Source organism: Leptonychotes weddellii, chromosome X (assembly GCF_054177405.1).
Source record: "Leptonychotes weddellii isolate Sample4059 chromosome X, ASM5417740v2, whole genome shotgun sequence".
In the NCBI taxonomy this organism is placed as follows: Eukaryota; Metazoa; Chordata; class Mammalia; order Carnivora; family Phocidae; genus Leptonychotes; species Leptonychotes weddellii.
Genome location: NC_138385.1, coordinates 46,972,654 through 46,990,493, shown reverse-complemented (window position 1 = coordinate 46,990,493; position 17,840 = coordinate 46,972,654). Strand labels below are relative to the sequence as shown.

Here is a 17,840-nt window from a genome sequence, read left to right as displayed (position 1 = left end):
TGAAGAGAGAGGCAGAAAAATCCAATTTAGGACATTTAGGTCTTATTAAGGGGAGGAGGAAGCCCACCCACTCCTACTTTTTGGTACTGCTAAGTACAAGGAGATCTAAATAGAATTCAGCAAGGATCTAAAATTATTTACATTTTGGAAGGATATTGGAGAAGTTGCCTTAGCTATATTATTGGTTAAAACCAAGCATGGATTTCACTTTCTGAATAACAGCCTGTGAAGGAAAGAAACAGAAGAAAGGAAATACCTTGATTTCAGAGACTCAAAAGCTGGAAAAGAAGTCTTAAAACAATTTTGCTACAGTGATTTAACTGCCAAATGCTGTGTGGGAAAGACCATGCCTTTCCCCTGGAATGTACCTTGCCTAGACATTTTGCTTATCACAAACTCTAGTAGTGCAAACGTTTAGGGGTACTTGACACGTGGGGGAAAAGGAATCTTGAGCTTCAGTGCAGGACGTGGAGCTCTAATTACCGGACCATCAAAGCCCATAGACAAGGGAAGAAAATGCAGTATTAAAGAACGCAAACGCTTGCTCTTCTCTCATATCTGTAATGACTGTTTTGAGTCACAGGGGAACTTTTCCTATCAATTTTAGCCAGGGATGGGGCAGGACAATCTTGAAACTAAGGAATGGAGACAGAGAAAACTGAGTCTATTCCAGGACAGTGGTGGAAGTACTGTAAAATGAGGCATCCGTCCACCACTCGCAAACCAAAGTCCCTCAGCCTGTTTTTCCAAAGTGATCACAGGCTCCCTGCGCCTGCTAATAGCGCGCAGGAGCCGGTTAGCAACCTGCAACTCTGATTTGAGTGCGGTTTTGGATGCTGGTTCCCATGTGCGCTGGGTATTGGAGAACTCACACTAAGCGCTCTAGGTGGCCTGAACTGTTTACTTCGGAACTCACTAGAATCTTTCTCCTGGAAGCGGAGCGAAGCTATCTTAGCCCCGCAGAGTATGGGAGCACCGTGCAAATGGAATTGGAGCTGCTACCACCCTTTCTTGAATTGAACCCAGGTGCAGGGTGGCGCAGGGTTGCGGAGAGGCATGTTTTGGAGTCCTGCTTTGTGTTCCCACCTCAACACTGGTGGGGCATGGAGGGGGAGGGGCTTGTAGCCTAGGCCACTTTGAGAGCTCTGCGTGATAATTGGCCGTTCTCTCGTCTGACTGCTAGGCAAGAAGCGGAGGAACCATACCGCCCCCTTCTCGGGCTCCATCCTCCTTCGCCAGCGAACCCAGAAAGGCCTCAGGTAGTTGGGAGGCCGACCAGAGAGTCTCCACCTCCTTGCGGGGAGCAGCCATTCGGTGCGCTTGGGAGCCGAAGGGGGTGGGGTCCATTGGCTGGGGTATGCTGCCAGTCTCGGAAGGGGGTGTGTTGGGGGTGGGTTCTTGGACCGCCGCGCGTCCGGGCTACTAGCTGTTCGTTGGGTGGTGGGTGAGCGTGAGCGTGTGAGCCGGGCTACTGTAGACTTGAGAACAGTTTGGAGAGAGCAGAGCGCGCCAGAGAGAGCGCGAGAGAGTGAGGGTGTGAGAGAGTGCGAGCAGATCTAGAGGAGACAGGGCGAGAAAACAGGGCCCAAAAACCTACGGTTTGAGACTGAATGACCATGGCTGTCTCCGCACCTCCGGTGATCTCTACAACTTCCAGCGGTGCCGGCGTCCCAGGGGGCTTATTTCGGGCAGAAAGCTTGTACTCGACTCCCGGGGAGCCTCCTCGTCTCACCCCTAATATGATCAACAGTTTCATGGCCAATAACCACAGCGGCAGCGCCGGGGGTGGCGGGATCGGTGGAGCCAGCGGAGGCAGCGGCAACACTAACACCAACGAGTGCAGGATGGTCGACATGCATGGTGTGAAGGTGGCTTCGTTCTTGATGGACGGTCAGGAACTGATTTGCCTGCCGCAAGTCTTTGATCTCTTCCTTAAGCACCTGGTGGGAGGGTTGCACACGGTGTACACCAAGCTGAAGAGACTGGACATATCCCCTGTGGTGTGTACTGTGGAGCAGGTCCGGATCCTCCGCGGTCTGGGGGCCATCCAGCCTGGGGTGAACCGCTGCAAACTCATCACCAGAAAAGACTTCGAAACTTTGTTCACCGATTGCACCAATGCCAGGTGAGATACTCATTTTTTAGCTTGTTCTTCCCCCCCTTTGCCCTCTTCTGTATGTTTCATCACTCTCATCCAACTTTGCAGAGTGTCTTAACTAGCTTGCCTCTACTCTTCACGCTCTAAGTCGGTGGGGAAAGAGGACTAGAAGGACTAATTGCCCATCCCTTCTAGTCCCTGCTCAGTGGCAGGGCTTGGGTCTAAGATAAGCCCCGCACAAACTTCAGTTTGCTGTCCTCTACTGAAACTTTACAGCCTTTCGCCCATATATTGCATGGCTTATTGGCTGCTTCTGGTTATTTGTTAATTTCTCTATGTGGTTTTCATTCCTCTTTTGTGGCCGTACGGGTCGAATAGGTTTTCTCCTGAACACAGACACCAGGGACTTTGTAGGGGAGAAGGCTGGCAGAGCTGTAAACTGGGCTCCTAAGCTAGCTAAATCCAGAACACAACATTTTGGGGGTTGCAGAGGGTCGGAAGTTTAGAATCCATCCCAGAGGGTGATTCGTTCCCCATCCTGTGTGTTTGTTGTTAGAGTACGTGGGGTGTGTGACGGTGGTGGTTGTGGTGGTGTGTGTATGAGTGTGCGTGTGTTTAGAGAGAGAGAGAGCAGAGCCAGAGACATAGAGACAGAGAGAGAGCAAGAGCGCGCGTGTGAGGGAGAGGGAGCCTGTGAGGATGTGTGCATATGCCTGCTATGCAAAGCTCCCCCGGTTCACAATACAGTAAAGTCGATGGATCCCATTTTTTTAAAAAGAACGACGACAGATGTCACTTTCCTGGGATCGTCCCTTTTAGGTCATCTGCAGAGGGCAATGCGGGGCATGAAACGCTGGGACTGGGAATTGGTTGAGGGTTGATGTAGAAGTTGGAGAGGATGCTTCCAGCTCTTCTCCCCAGGCAAACAGTTGGAAGGATCCTTTTCCCCCAAAGAGGGGACTTCTTAAATGATGATGACCAGCTTCTGTTGTTGTAAGTGTTCTTCCTTCATATGACAGTAGAATAAATGTCCATTGGCGTACGTCCATAAGCAAATTGTATTCAATGTTTCTAAGTTTAAAAAAGAAAGTAAAATAAACTATATTCAAGATTATTTGACTTTTTAAAGACCTGTTAATTAGTCCCCGTAGTGTTTATTCCATCTCCAGTCAGGTAACATCTGTCAGGCATGTACACATTTGGCATACAAACCAAGAAATCATCATCAGGTTAAAGGGAGCAAAGGGTTTTGTTGTAAAACAGCATTACTGTTGATCATTTTGCAGAAAACTTCTGCAGAGGTTGACTTTCTCACAATGCAACTTTAAATCATAAGAACCCTGGATTTACCAACTAAAAGGAACTCGGTTGTCAACATCCCTTGTAAAATCCAAATTACCATGTATAGTTGAAGTATACTGACACCTTGTAGACAAACTGTTGCTGACTGCTACAATAAGATAATGCTACAGAACTTACAAAGGAACCTTTCTTCCCCCACTTTGAGCAGTGTCCTGTGTTCTAGCAATTAAACAGAAACCTGTTTATATGAGAACCTCTAGGTGATTCATATCTGGGGCTTACAAACCTGGTTTATTAGATCAAATATTCTTAAGGTAGATAGGTGGTCTTAAAACACAAAGGATAACTGCTCCATTGATAAAATAAGCAATTATAAGTTGTAAGAGTAGGAAGGAAATCTTATTTTTACCACAAAGCACTTTACTAATGCACAAACTCAGAAAGTTACCAGGGACTTCAGATGAGGGCCATCTAGTTCATGTGTTGCCAGTTCAAAAAGATACATTTAAACAATTGCAGACCTGAAAACCTTTCTTTCCCCCCTCACTCCCTCCCCCTCCTCCTCTCTCTCCTCCTCCCTCCCTTCCCTCTTCTCTCTTACAAACAGCCATTATTAAAGTGGAACAATTATTACACACAGGAAATTTGTCCTACCTTAATAATTAATTTACACATCCTTGAGCAAAATCTATGACTTTCATTTAAAAATAAATAGATTAGTATTTTAATGTGACTTTGATGCTTTCCTCTAAGTAGAAAGTTTTCTTTAATTAATTTTTATTAGAGCAACTTACCGAAGGGAAAAATGATAAATTACTCTATATCAAGAGGCAGGTGTTCTTATACTATTTTTTGGACCCTATTTTATGATATGTTTTTAGGTTATTATTTTAATTCAGTTAAGTTTTATTTACTCCTTATCACAGCATTTACAATGCTAACTTTTTTGGGGTCTTAAATTGCTTTTGTGTATATGCATGTATAAAGATGATAGGGAAATCTTAAGAATATAAGAAGAAATATGTATGAGATATGATGCCTATTCCTCCTTTTGCATTTATTTCTTGATGGGTATGTTATTGATTAACATGCATTTTCTATAAGTGTGTTACAAGTGTTACAATATATGACTGTAAAAATTTATGAAGTATATTCTCTGAATTCAGTCCATGAATGGAGATGAGGAAAACTACTAGAAACACACCTATATTGCAATTTCTAGAGAGTAAAAACAACAACAACAACAACAACAAACAGCCCACAATATCTGGGGAAAAGCTTGTTAATGATAAAATAACATTACTGAATTTTGTCACTGCAAAATGCCCTCATAACCATGTTGTATAAAACCTACAAAATATGATAGTGCTTATAATGGAGGCTTTACAACTTTAGGTAACATTATTTACAGAAACGTGTGCCTTAAATCATTCCCAACATCTGAGTGATTTTATAAAATTGTGAAATTATTATTTAGATCAACATTATCTCTATGACTTTTCTAGTCAGTGAAAAGAAAGGTGAGGGATGTAAATAGGAATGAGACTCAAGAGAGACAAAATAAGGTAGATGAGACATGAAGCCAGTAAGAGAAAAGAGATGTAGGGTATGAGCAAAATGATGCTATGAAAGGAGGTGAAAGGTGGATCAGAAGAGCCTGGAGAGATGCTCAAAGAAATGAGAGGTGAATCAATGGAGACTTGGCTAAGGAGGATTGTCACTGAGGATTCATGACTTCTTAGCTCTTCTGGCTAAAGGGGGATGCAAGGAAAAAGTATATATATGTTCAGTGAGTGGAACCTCTTATATGCTATTCTGATTTGAGAAAAGAGATTCATCTTCATCTCCTGATGAATAAATTTCCATAATGTATTGTTCAATGGAAGACCTATTTGTAATGGTGTCATTGGCAATTTTATTTTCCTACATAATAAGCATTTCTTCCTCTCTCTGTCAGTTAACTAAGAGAGAGTACAAGTCCTGACTTAGGGTATTCTAATTTGAAATGCTTCCTACACTATTCCAGAAGATGCAAAATGGACCATTTTCAAAATGGTCATTTTCGAAGACCTTAATGTATTGCCACCAAGTGGTGTTTGGATTCATTCGGCTCAGGACATATTTTTATTAATGTGCACTGAAGAAAGGTGAATGAATAAAATACATACATGATTGTTTCTTTGAAAGTACTGAGAGTCATGAGAACTCTAGCAGTGCTTTATATTAACTATTTTGTTATTAGCTAATTTTCAAAATATTCAAACTTGTCTTCCCATAAAAGAAGTTGGAAAATAATACCTGCCTTAGCTACTAAAGAATAGTAAGACTAAAAAAAATCTTGACTATACATTGTTCTATTAAATAAATCAAGCTTTACATCACCGCAATTCCAAAGGGCTATGCAATATTTTTCCTTGATGATTTTTTACTTCAGAAACTAATTGTAGGGAGATTTTTCTGAGGATTATTAAGAAAATGATGAAAAAAAAGACCCAAACCAAATGGGAAAAGTTATCTTGTTTTAGATCGTTTTTTTTCTCAAGCTAAGGCACTGTGATTTTTTTTTTTTTAATTTCTTGTGCAGCAAAACTTGGAGTTTTTAACATCAGAGCAGGCAGATTCAGAAAGCAAATGTCTAAAAATCTCACTCTCATGCAATGGATTTTCCTTACTAAATTCTTCAAAGTTTAATGCAGCAGTAAAATATTGAATTAAAAAATTGGTATTCAGTAAATGTGAAAAATCAGCCAGCACATTTTAGTGTTATTTTTTTTTATCTACTTAACTATATAAAAGTAACATTGTTAGATTTCATGATCGGCATTTCATTTGAGGATCAACTGATTAAGTGTTATTCAGTCATTTATGTATAGTTAAATGAATGATTAGAGAAACAAGAATGTATGATTAAGAAAAAATTTAAATGTATTTGGAGACATGATTCAACATATATTCAAATGAGTAAAATTCAGTTTTTTAAATTAAAAATTTAAATGATCTAATTGTGGTTAATTGTTATTTTGACCATGTGAACAGAACATAAATGGGCATCCATGTTAGAATAACTTTATGTGAATTATGACTTTAAAACAATTTAAAACCACTTTCAAATACAAGAAATACAATTTTTGTAAGTACTCAATGATTTCGGCTTTGTATTCACACTCGATGACTTTATGGTTCATAATCCACACAAAATAGCAATTTACTTTGAAAATTGGTTTTTTTTTTCATAGGAAAGTTATACAGAACCAAATTTTTGAAGAACTTGCATCACTTTCCTGGGCTAATGTTTTGTATGATTTAACATTTACAGAAACAATAAGAAGATTTTAGAAATTATTCTGGGCAGTAAAGGCAGACATTTTATTTCATAGGATAATGAGGGGGTATTTGGATTGTCTATTAAAAGCAGTCACTTAGTCGTCATTGCTGTTTTATTAGAAGAATGATGTCAAGATTATAATTAAAGTGATTTAGTCATGTGCCAGTGCACAGAATGTCCACATGCACATTCATTTTAAATGTACACTTCTGCATAACCAACAATTTTTGTATTTATCTAAATATCTGAGCGGGATTTAATATTTGTCCAAACACTCATTTATTAGGTGATGGATATTACATTAAAGAAATGATGCATGATATGATGGAGAATTTCTTTGGATATTTATGTGTAATATTACCGTCAATGTGTAGTATGCCAATAATTAGGAAGTGATGGTCTTCAGACATTAATGTTTTAATGTTCTTTAAGAAACCCTTAATACCTGTAGAAAATATTGTCTGAATTATTTGATGCTTTCTTAAGTAATCTTATTTTGTCTGAATGAAATCCCTACATGCTTTAAAAGTGCTTCTAGCAGGCAAATATAATTGTGAGAAACCTTAATCACAATATATTAGGTTTCATTTGGCAATCTAGATCTTCAGGGTCACTTTATGTGGTGCTTGTGCACTAAGAGATACAAATGATTTAGGTTTATCCACTCTACACATTTCAAATATGTATTAAAACCACCCTAATTGACCAAAACTGAAAATATTGTTTTCGGAGAAAGGACATCAAACCTTTCCCTAAAAGCAAAACAATTAGGTATTAATGATATTCTTGTTGCATATTCAAAAGGTCTGTGGTAGCATTTTTTTTCCTCCTTTTCTTCCCTTTCGCCATCTCAACCTGCAAAACTCTTCACTGTCACTTCAGATCACACAATTCTAAAAAAAATAAAACAACGTTTAAACACATTTGCTTTGGAAGGGAAATTGAGCATTTGCACCCAATAAGCCTGATTGTGGAACTGCATGCAAATTGTGTTTTGATTTATCTCTTTTACACTTTTTTCCATTTGAATTGATCTTGCATTAATTTCACCAAGCGGCTCTGTGAGGCTGCAGATGTTGCCCTGTGTTTAATAAATCAATGAGACAGATCTGAATGAATCACTTCAGATGGATTCTCTGCTCGGTTTGATGTCTAGATGTTATTCTTAGCTTGTTATCATGACAGATGCATTAATGTTCCCATACACTGCCAGCAATGTCAAAGAGATCGAAGCTTTTAAAGTGGCAGCATCCCTTTTTCCATTTTCTGCTAGAACAACTAAATTCATTTTATTTTATGTAAGGATCAGAGAAAAATATCAAATCAATCATGAGTTTCTTTATGAAAAAGATTCTTAATTTTCATGCTATATTAACTATTCCAAAATGGTGGAAATCAATATATTAAAACCTAAATACAGTGTAGCTACTTAAAAGTGCCCCCCACATTAATATTTAATCATGGTAGGAAAAATGAGAATAAGTAATATATGATTGGGACACACTGAAAATGTCACTATAAATAGAATAATGCTGTATCCAAATTGATTACAGAATGGTGTTAGTTTTTAAATCCTTACTAATAAGCTTCTTGTTGGCTTAATGTAGCTGTAATATACTCTTACCAAGGGATTTAGAACTCCTTCAGGATTTAATATTTCTTTTTAGTAGGAAGAAGATAGCCTGTCCAATGTATATTCATCATTTCCTCACTTTGTAAAGCTGAAAATCTTAGAAAAGTTTATTTCAGTTATTTATATTCTGGGTAATTATTTGTAAATCATTCAGTAACAATAAATACTACTTTTATAATTTAATTTCTCAAACTGTAGAAAAGCATAGGCACACCAAAAGGAACTTTATTATAACTCCAGTGAAATTTATTACCTACCTGCATTAAATATCATGGTGGCCATTCTTTGTATCATTTAACCCAAGGCTTCATTTTCTTGGTTTTAGGATAGGAACAGTTCTGTCAATTCTGTCAATTGTGAAATATTTTGAATTGAATGTTGTGGGTGTTATAACTTTTTAGTTAATCTCTGATATTTGAAAATACAAATTTTAAAAAGGAGATTCAATTTTTCTCTTGTTCAACTTTCTGAAGAATATATATTAAAATAAATCGGCTTTTAGAGGTAGTTCCTTTTTGCAGCCTTTACAGTATTCTTTCATCATAATTTTGTTAACTTTATTGAATAGGAAAACAGGAAACAATGTTAATTGATACTGTTGAGGTCTCAAATTCTTCAGGAGAATTTTTATCTCCAAAGTTAGGCTAATTTGGGAAGCTTAGGATATATGCTATGATCTATAGTTTAGAGAGAAATTTATAATGAAGTTTAACAAAGTTATGTACAGGAGTTATTTTTTCAAATTTTGCTTTAAACATGGGAATGTTTTCATGATAATTTTTTGCCACATCTTTCTTTAGAGCTAAATTTTTATATTAGAATTGGTGAAATTATTACATTGAGAATGTGAATATAATATAGCTAAATTGAATATAATATAGCTAAAGAGCAAATTGACATATTTATCACTACCTATAATGATATCCTTAAAAGAGAACTGAATTTGTTACCAAAAAAAGCCCTTGAATTCATAATAATAATTTCTAAGGAGTAAATTTTAACTTTAGTAATATTCATTGCAAAACTTCATTCAGCCTAATATTGTGTATATTTTAGGCACTTAATTCACATTTGTTAAATGAATACAATCATGCACACACACACATTTATTCCTCATCAGAATTCTTTGCACAAATTGCCATTCCTTTGAAAAGCTAGGAAATAGTTACATAAGGTATGCAGTTATTAAAGACACTAATCTTGAAATTTTAATTCCATTATAAAACCATTTGTAATCATGCCATAAACTTTTCACAAATATACATATAAAGCTACCAAAATCTAATATAGGAAATTAGAATTTTGAACTGAAATATATCTTTAAAGAAAGGGTGACTTCTTGATATTTCCTTTTAGTGAAAACCCACAGAAGATACTCTAATATGAATAGGCAAGAATTAATAAATAAGACAAGCCTACTACCATAAAATCATTCTCAGCTATTTAGATTTATACTATTTGATATCAGCACCATCCCTAGTGACAGCTTACTTTTAATCATTCAAACAGAAAATGCATGTTTATCCAAAATGAGTTGGTAAGAAGAGGGTTTTCCTCCCTTCTATCTATAGCCTGTGAATAGAAACACAAATACCTAAGTATTATGATTTACTTTTTTCCTGGATAATCTCAAGACACATTCAGTGCAACATGAATTTACATGAAGTCCCCCCCTCCACCCATTTAAAGGAATAACTTAGTTCTTTCAGGTGTAATTAATTTTGAAGAGTAAAATTTCCTTTCATCTAGGATCCCTGAGGTTTAAACTACTCATATATGTGTACTGTTTTGATCCATTAAGATTATTTGTTTTATTAGGGCAAATCGCGGTGAAAACTTTGTAATTATGCTACTGGAATAATATATATATATAGTACAGGAAATTTTAAAAAATAATGAAACATGGTATTTTCATTGCTGTATCACCATTTTATTCTTAAGCAAGTTGACTGCTTAATAGTGTATAATGTAGTGTGTATGTTAAGGTATAAAACATTCAATCGCAATTGTGTCCAATGATCTTATCAGGTTGCTGGCAACTGTTAGCTGGTAACAGCATTTAGGCTACATTTAGTATAACTGCTATTTATGTGATGAGTTAAAAAGAAAAAAAGTAATATTGATCTGTCTCTGGATTAAAGTTTGAAATGGGCAACAGCCTGAACACAAAAGGCTTTTTTATGATTTCTCAGCTTGCCATTGATCTCCTAGTTTTATTGCATTCATTATTTATTAAAAGAATTTGCAAGCTAAACATAACGTTAAGCTAGTTTGCACACAGGGACCGCACTTAGGAAATTGAATGGAAATTGCATTAGAGATGAACATCTGTGCTATTTTTCCACTCATGTGTTTATGGGTTTGTATAAAAGGTGTATTGGATTAACAGTTATAACCATTATAGCTTACAGCAATATGTTAGAGTCTGAGCTTTTAGTTATTTTGGAAGAAGTCTGTCTCTCACTTATTTGTCTAAAAAAGCATAGTAATAGCATCACAAACAATATTGTGATAAATTTATTTTTTACTATATTTGTTAAATGCATTATCTACATTATGTATCAATTGTGAGATACTCTGCTGTATTGAAGTAAAAACATTTAAAAAATACATACGTAATTATCATTTAAGACTATTCTATCTCTTAATGGCTTTAGGTAGTAGGCTACATAGGTGCAATTTACATAGCACTTATTTTAAGAATGTTGAGTTTAGGGCCATATTAAAGCACACCAAATTCACAAAAACTATATAAAAACTTTAATGTGACCATCCATAAAATATTATTATATATGTATGTTAGGTCTTGATCCTTCTGGAAGGATAATAACGATATAGACACTGAAGACTTGCTTTATATAATACTATGAATAATAGGGTAGGATACTGTATGATATGGTTCCCCTCTTGAATTCAATCCAAGGAAATTTATTTACAAAAACTTGAGTACTTCAACTGAAACAGTTCTCCACAGGACATAAGTTAGACCCTCATGAATATCTTTTTTCCAGTGTTGTCTTTAATCTGTAGACATTTGGAAAACTCAATCTATCAATTTAATTATTGGAATTAAAATAAAATAAAAACCTCCTTACAATCATTTTGATCTTATGATTAGATTTGTCGTAACTCGTGTGTGTGTGTGTGTGTAGAGTATACTATGTGGTGCCAATGTTTTAGTTGCTGCAAACAGAATGAACACAACAGTCTCTTCTGTCATGGAGCTTACATTCTAGAACCATGCTGTCTTTAGCTTAGGGTACTTAAACCATATATCCCCTTTGTTATATTTGCCAAATTGTGAAATCTTTGTGATTACAAATTTTTTGCCAGATATCCATTGTTGAATACTTCAGTTTCCTTTCTCATATCTGTCTTGTGTTATATCAGGAAATGACAGCTTTTTTTTAGTTTTTAGAATTATACCAGGAAGTTACAACTAAAAATAGTTATTGAGATATAAAACAAATTATTTTAGTTTTATGAATGTAGAGAATTACTCATGTTATAAATAAAATGCATATCAAGAGGAGATTGGAATAAAACAGGTATTTCTACTTAAGAATGGCTGTAGTTAATTGACTTTAGTATCTTTTCTCTGACATATATTTGCTGAGTCCTTATGATATGAACCCTTAAAAATTCATAAAATTAGTCATTCTGTGAGACATGTTTTTGTAGTAAAATGTGCAACTGTGGATTAAAAAACATGTTTGTCCCCATGTAAAAAAGCTTTCTTCCATTTTTTTTTCTTCCATTTGTGTTAGTTTTAAATAGATCCTCAAGCTTAGAGTTTGATTTGCTTTGCAAGATTATTTGCAAACATGTATAATTAAATGTTGAATATTAACATTAAGCCTGCTGCTTTGAAAATAGCCTGTGATCTGCTAAACTTCTAAATTTATTTTGTAAAAAAATTTATGAGTAGCCTCTAGGTTTTTATTTGAGGAAGACAGAAGGGGAATTTTTTCATAGAAAAAAATTTACTGCATAGTACATTTTATGCATAGTACACAAGTTTTAGGTCTCATTTTATAAGCCAATTAGACTATTCAGTTTGAACATACACACACACTATGTATGTATATATATAATGTTAACTGATAATATATGAATATTATACATATTCATATATAATATATTATAAACATGTATACATATATGTATAACGTATTCTCCAAGTCATTTCATTTGTCACTTCATTTCAACAAATATTTAATAAGTACATACTACTCATCTGTACAAGCATACTTATCAAGGGGAAAGTAGTGATCTTAAGAACTATCCAAATTCTTATTTTCTTATTTCCAGATTACATAGGTAGAGTTTTATTGTTATGTGGTTAACTCTCAGCTAACCTACATTAATGCAAGGAACAGCAAATGATGTACGCAGTTCAAAATTATGGAAAATTAAAGTAGCATTAATTAGGCTTTGCAGTGCATTTAAAAACGTTTATGGCATATTTACCTGTCTAAATATATTTTGCTTATTCTACTATTAAATTGTATTTATATTTTATGAGTATTCACTGGTGGGAAGGAGAGATAACTCAGAAACATGCTGAGATTGAATTAAATCTGAAATTAAATGCTTCATATAGAAAATATCTAAAGTGAATAAAGTATAAGCAGACATAGAACTTATATGTTATAGCTAACAGCGGTGCACTGGATCATGTTAGTGAGTAACTAAAGTAGTATATTTTGCTTGAATTTATTCTTATGTTGTCTATGGAAATATCTGTATACTTGATGGATACTGTAGTCATTACAGCTATTAGCAGATCAAAAACTGGAAAACTGCATGAAGCCAGTTGTTGATTTTAACATGCTTTCCTGTATTTAGGTCCCCTAAATAACCATCTTCCACAAGCTAAACAAGCATTTGTTGACAGAGAAAACATGGCTTTTGGGTTAAAACACATTGATGAGTATAGCTCTAAGTCATTTTTTGTGAAGTGTTCCTATTCTATGATGAGAATATTTAATCGATTTTCAGCTTGCAGTTTAAAAAAAATGGAACATTATAATCTTAATGCCAATCATGTCCTGCAAGAATGGTCATTTTGATGATGCTCACATGTTGAACACCTTGACCTCTGAAAAGGGTAGTAACTGCTCCAGAGCTTAGTTGATATGAGTTCATTTGGTATATCCACTTTCCTATGTTTGCAGTTGTTTTGGATTTGTCCTTGTCATACTAAAAGACTGGCAGGTTTTTGTTATTTTAGGGACATGTTCTTTTTCATAAGGTTGTGTGATGTTCACATAATCTCCATGTTGCCAGAGTCTAAAGCTTTTCTTATTATTTACAATTTATTCCCATTGAACTGAATGATTGCTCTTCTGTGTATTGTTTCTTTTTCAAGAGTGCTTTCAGTTTTTAAATGTAAATAAAACTCAAGGAATCCCCCTTTTAGATATTTTTTCTGTATTAGTGGTAAAAATGTAAAAGTATTTGTCTTATGGATTCACGTTCCATCAAAGAAGGCGCAGTGGAGCTCAACAGTTTACAGTTTTCTGTCCAATTAGGAAGGCTCTTTTTTTTTTTAAAGATTTTATTATTTTTAAACAATCACTACACCCAATGTGGGGCTTGAACCCACAACCTTGAGATCAAGAGTCTCATGTTCCACTGACTGAGCCAGCCAGGTGCCCCAATTAAGAAGGCTCTTGATTTAAAGATAGGAGGACCGTAATTTGGCTAATGTTGACATTGATACAGTTCCATTTGGGCATGGACAAAGGAATGAAGCTAAATAAGGGTGGAGAAAACTTGATGAGAAAATATTTCTCATGGAAATATTGAATGGATCAGGAACTAGCTGATAGATGAGAGGTAGGCAGTATAGTGTGGACTGATAAGGCCTTTCACGACAGAGTTTTTAAATGAATTATCCCTTTTAATTGCATTCATTTTATTTTAGTGGTTATTTTAAGCAAATTCATGAACAGGCACAGAAAACATAAAAAATATTAGCTGTAAATAAAAATATAAACACTAAAGGCAAATGTGGAAATATTATTCCATTTGAGGTGAGCTGGTGGCATTTGAAACCATAACAGAATATTTGAATACATCTTTTCACTAAAATATTTGTTTACTATGCTAGTAAATATTAATTTAATTTCTGAAATATTTTATATAGCATCCATTTATATTTCTTCTGTAAGTTCCATTACTATTATTGGTCTGTTAGCCTGATTTTAGCTTGCCATAGCACATTTTTAAAACACATGTTGACAGTGAATTTTTTTAAAAGGGTTACATTTTGCCTTTGGGTATGTGTGTGAAGTTTTTATTGTATTCAATAGTAACTAAGTGTGCATTTTAGGAAGTAGTTTAAACCACTGCATTCAAGATTATTTAATGAACATTAAAATTTGAATTAAAGAACATCAAAGTGGCATTTTTGTCATTCTTGTATTTAATAAGTACAGTAAAGTTTAAATACTTCCTTCATGCCTTCTGCCTGAAAATATATCTGGAAGCTTAAAATTACTAGCTAAGTATAATAGTAAAAACTTTACATGTATATACTGGTACATAATTTATATAGTGCTTTCATATATGTTAGCTCATTTAATCTGATCATTAGAATAGTCTGCTTTTACAATTTTGTTTTGAAATTTCTAAATTTTTATAAACAAATGGCTGATCATTTTACGACATGGTACTTCTGGGGATCACTTAATCTCATTTAGATTTTTTTCACTCAATGCTAAATCAGCATCATCTATAGTTATAATGAAACTTACAATGCTTCCGGGGAACAATAGTACCTTATGTTTGTGTAGAAGCTCACAGGCTACAAAGCTTGTTCATACACTATCTGCATTTATCCTCACAGCAACTCAATGAGGCAGGTCACCTGATCATGAATTTAGGTGAGAAAATTGAAATGTGGGCAAGAAAAGTGAATTGCTGAAGGCCATATAATCTAGTACAGGCAGAACCAGTTCTTGAATCTAAGTCTTCTGTTGTACCTCCTCTGGTACGCTTTGCTCTGGATACTGTCTCTGAAATGGTTAAGTCTCGATAGATGGATATGAGCAAACAAGTTTAGTTAGGTGGTGGATTGTTCCAGTTATCCTCAGAATTATGGAAAAACGAGGAATGGAAATTAGAGATAAGCAAACTAGTAAGAGAGACAAGCACTACACAGGAAATTCCCTAGAATGTCTTCAGGTTACATGCCCTGAGAGATGCTGCCTTTTAATGATGATGTTTTCAGAAATACAGTAACTAAACTCTAGGTGGTGACTCAATTCCATATGTACGTACAGGAAGGTTTTGGGAACCAACAAAAACTTAACATTTTGAATGGAAAAGTGAAAGGAATAATAATAAGTCAAGAAAGTGTATAGAGATGACAGTAGTTCATCAAAGCATAATATTGAAGGAATTTATGAAATTGGGACCTAGGGGCACCTGGATGGCATCTGCCTTTGGCTCAGGTCATGATCCCAGGGTCCTGGGATCAAGTCCCACATCAAGCTCTCTGCTCAGTGGGAAGCCTGCTTCTCCCTCTCCCTCTGCCTGCCACTCTGCCTACTTGTGCTCTCTCTCTCTCTGTCAAATTAATAAATAAAATCTTAAAAAAAATAAAGTTCCCTGCTCTTGGGAAGGGGGTCATATTCTAGGGTATGGTAGTGTGGATGGAGGAAGACAACAAACAATATGCATAATAAAGAAGTCAATTATATTGTACAAAGGTGGTAAGTGCTATGGAAAAAAATAGAGTAAGGCAAAGGTATGGGGGGAATTGGAGCTGGTTGCAGTTTTAAATAGAATGGGTATTATAGCCCTCTTTGAAAATGTGAGCTTTGTTCACAGACTTGAAAGAGAGGGAAGTTAGTTAAGCCACATCTGGGGAAAGAGTGTCCTAGGCTGAGAAAACAGTTTGATCAAAAGCCCTAAAGCAGGAGCATGCCTAGCAGTTTTGAGGAACAGTAAGGAGGTTAGTGAGGCTGGAGTGGAATGAGTTGAGGGAAAGAATAGTAGGAATAAGATTATAATGGTAATGTTGGTGGGGGTCATATAGGGCCTTTTAAGCAATTTTTTAAAAAAAATTTTGAATGAAATGAGGAGTCACTGCAGGGTTTTGAGCAAGGCTGTAACAGGATTTGACTTAGGTTTTTAAAGGATCATTCTGGCCGCAGGTTGAGAATAGGCTTAATTAAAGTGGGGCAAGAGTAGAGGCAGTCAGGTTGCTATTGCACTGAACTGGGAGAGACATGGTGATGGTTTAGACCGTAGTGGTAGAGTAGGGGTAGTAAGAATTAGATTCTGGGTAGGTTTTGAAGGTAAAATCAATAGGACTTCCTGATGGATTAGACACTGAGTGTGAGAGAAAGAAAACAGTCATGAATAACTCCAAGGTTTTGGTGTGAGCAACTGAGAATATTAGGTTTCCATCATTTCAGGAGGGGAAGGCTGTGGGTGGAGCAGATTTGGGGAGAAAGTGCAGGAGTTCAGTTTTATATTTGTTAGTTTTTAGATATCTTTTTGCCTTTTCAGCAGAGATGTAGAGTGGTCATTGGATAAAGAAGTTTGGTATTTGGAAGAGACATCTGGACAGGAGATATAAATTTAGGACAGGAGTGATTGTAAATAGAAAAGAGAGTTTCAAAGACTGAGTCCTGAGTCACATCAAGTCAAAGATGATGAAGAAGAGGAGGAATCAGCAAAAGCCTGAGAAAGAAAATCCAGTGAAATAGGACAAAAAAAAAAAAGATAAAGAAAAAAAACAAAAAAAACAAAAACACAAGAGAATGGTGTCCCGAAGCTAAGCAAAGGAAGTATATCAAAAAAGAAGGAGTGATTAACCATATCAAATACTGCCAATCAGCAAAAAACCATGAAGACAAAAAAAATGGCCATTAGATATGACAATGGAAGTCATTGGTGATCTTGAGAGCAGTATGGGTGGAAAAATATGATGAAAATTCTGGGTGACATGTTGTTTAAGAGAGAATAGAAGGAGAGGAATTAGAGACAGAGTATAGACAGCTCTTTCCAGGGATTTGTGGCAAAGATAGCATAGAACTCAAGGTGGGAGGGAGTAGCTTGAAAGCAGGGATCAAGAGGTTATTATATTTTATTAAGATGGAAGACATAACAGCATTGTGCAGTCAGCAGTTTTCCACTAGAAATGTTTATTTTTTTTTGTTTTTGTATTAGGTTTCTTTTTTCACATTTTAAAAAAATTTTATTATGTTATGTTAATCACCATACATTACATCATTAGTTTTTGATGTAGGGTTTCATGATTCATTGTTTGCATGTAACACCCAGTGCTCCATGCAGAACGTGCCCTCTTTAATACCCATCACCAGGTTAACCCATCCCCCCGTCCCCCTCCCCTCTAGAACCCTCAGTTTTTTTCTCAGAGTCCATAGTCTCTCATGGTTCCTCTGTCCCTCCGACTTCCCCCCTTCATTTTTCCCTTCCTACTATCTTGTTCTTTTTTTTTTTTT

At 35.6% G+C, this 17,840-nt stretch overlaps 1 protein-coding gene across 1 annotated transcript in view; it reads left to right on the top strand.

The window, feature by feature from the left end:
* The first annotated feature begins 1,402 nt into the window (after positions 1 to 1,402).
* Positions 1,403 to 17,840, top strand: part of LOC145717816 (dachshund homolog 2-like) — a 198,269-nt gene continuing 181,831 nt past the window's right edge. Inside the window, exon 1 of the mRNA XM_081808567.1 lies at positions 1,403 to 2,125. Coding sequence (XP_081664693.1) covers positions 1,611 to 2,125 — 515 coding nt within the window. The 5' untranslated portion in view covers positions 1,403 to 1,610. The remainder of the gene's footprint in view (positions 2,126 to 17,840) is intronic.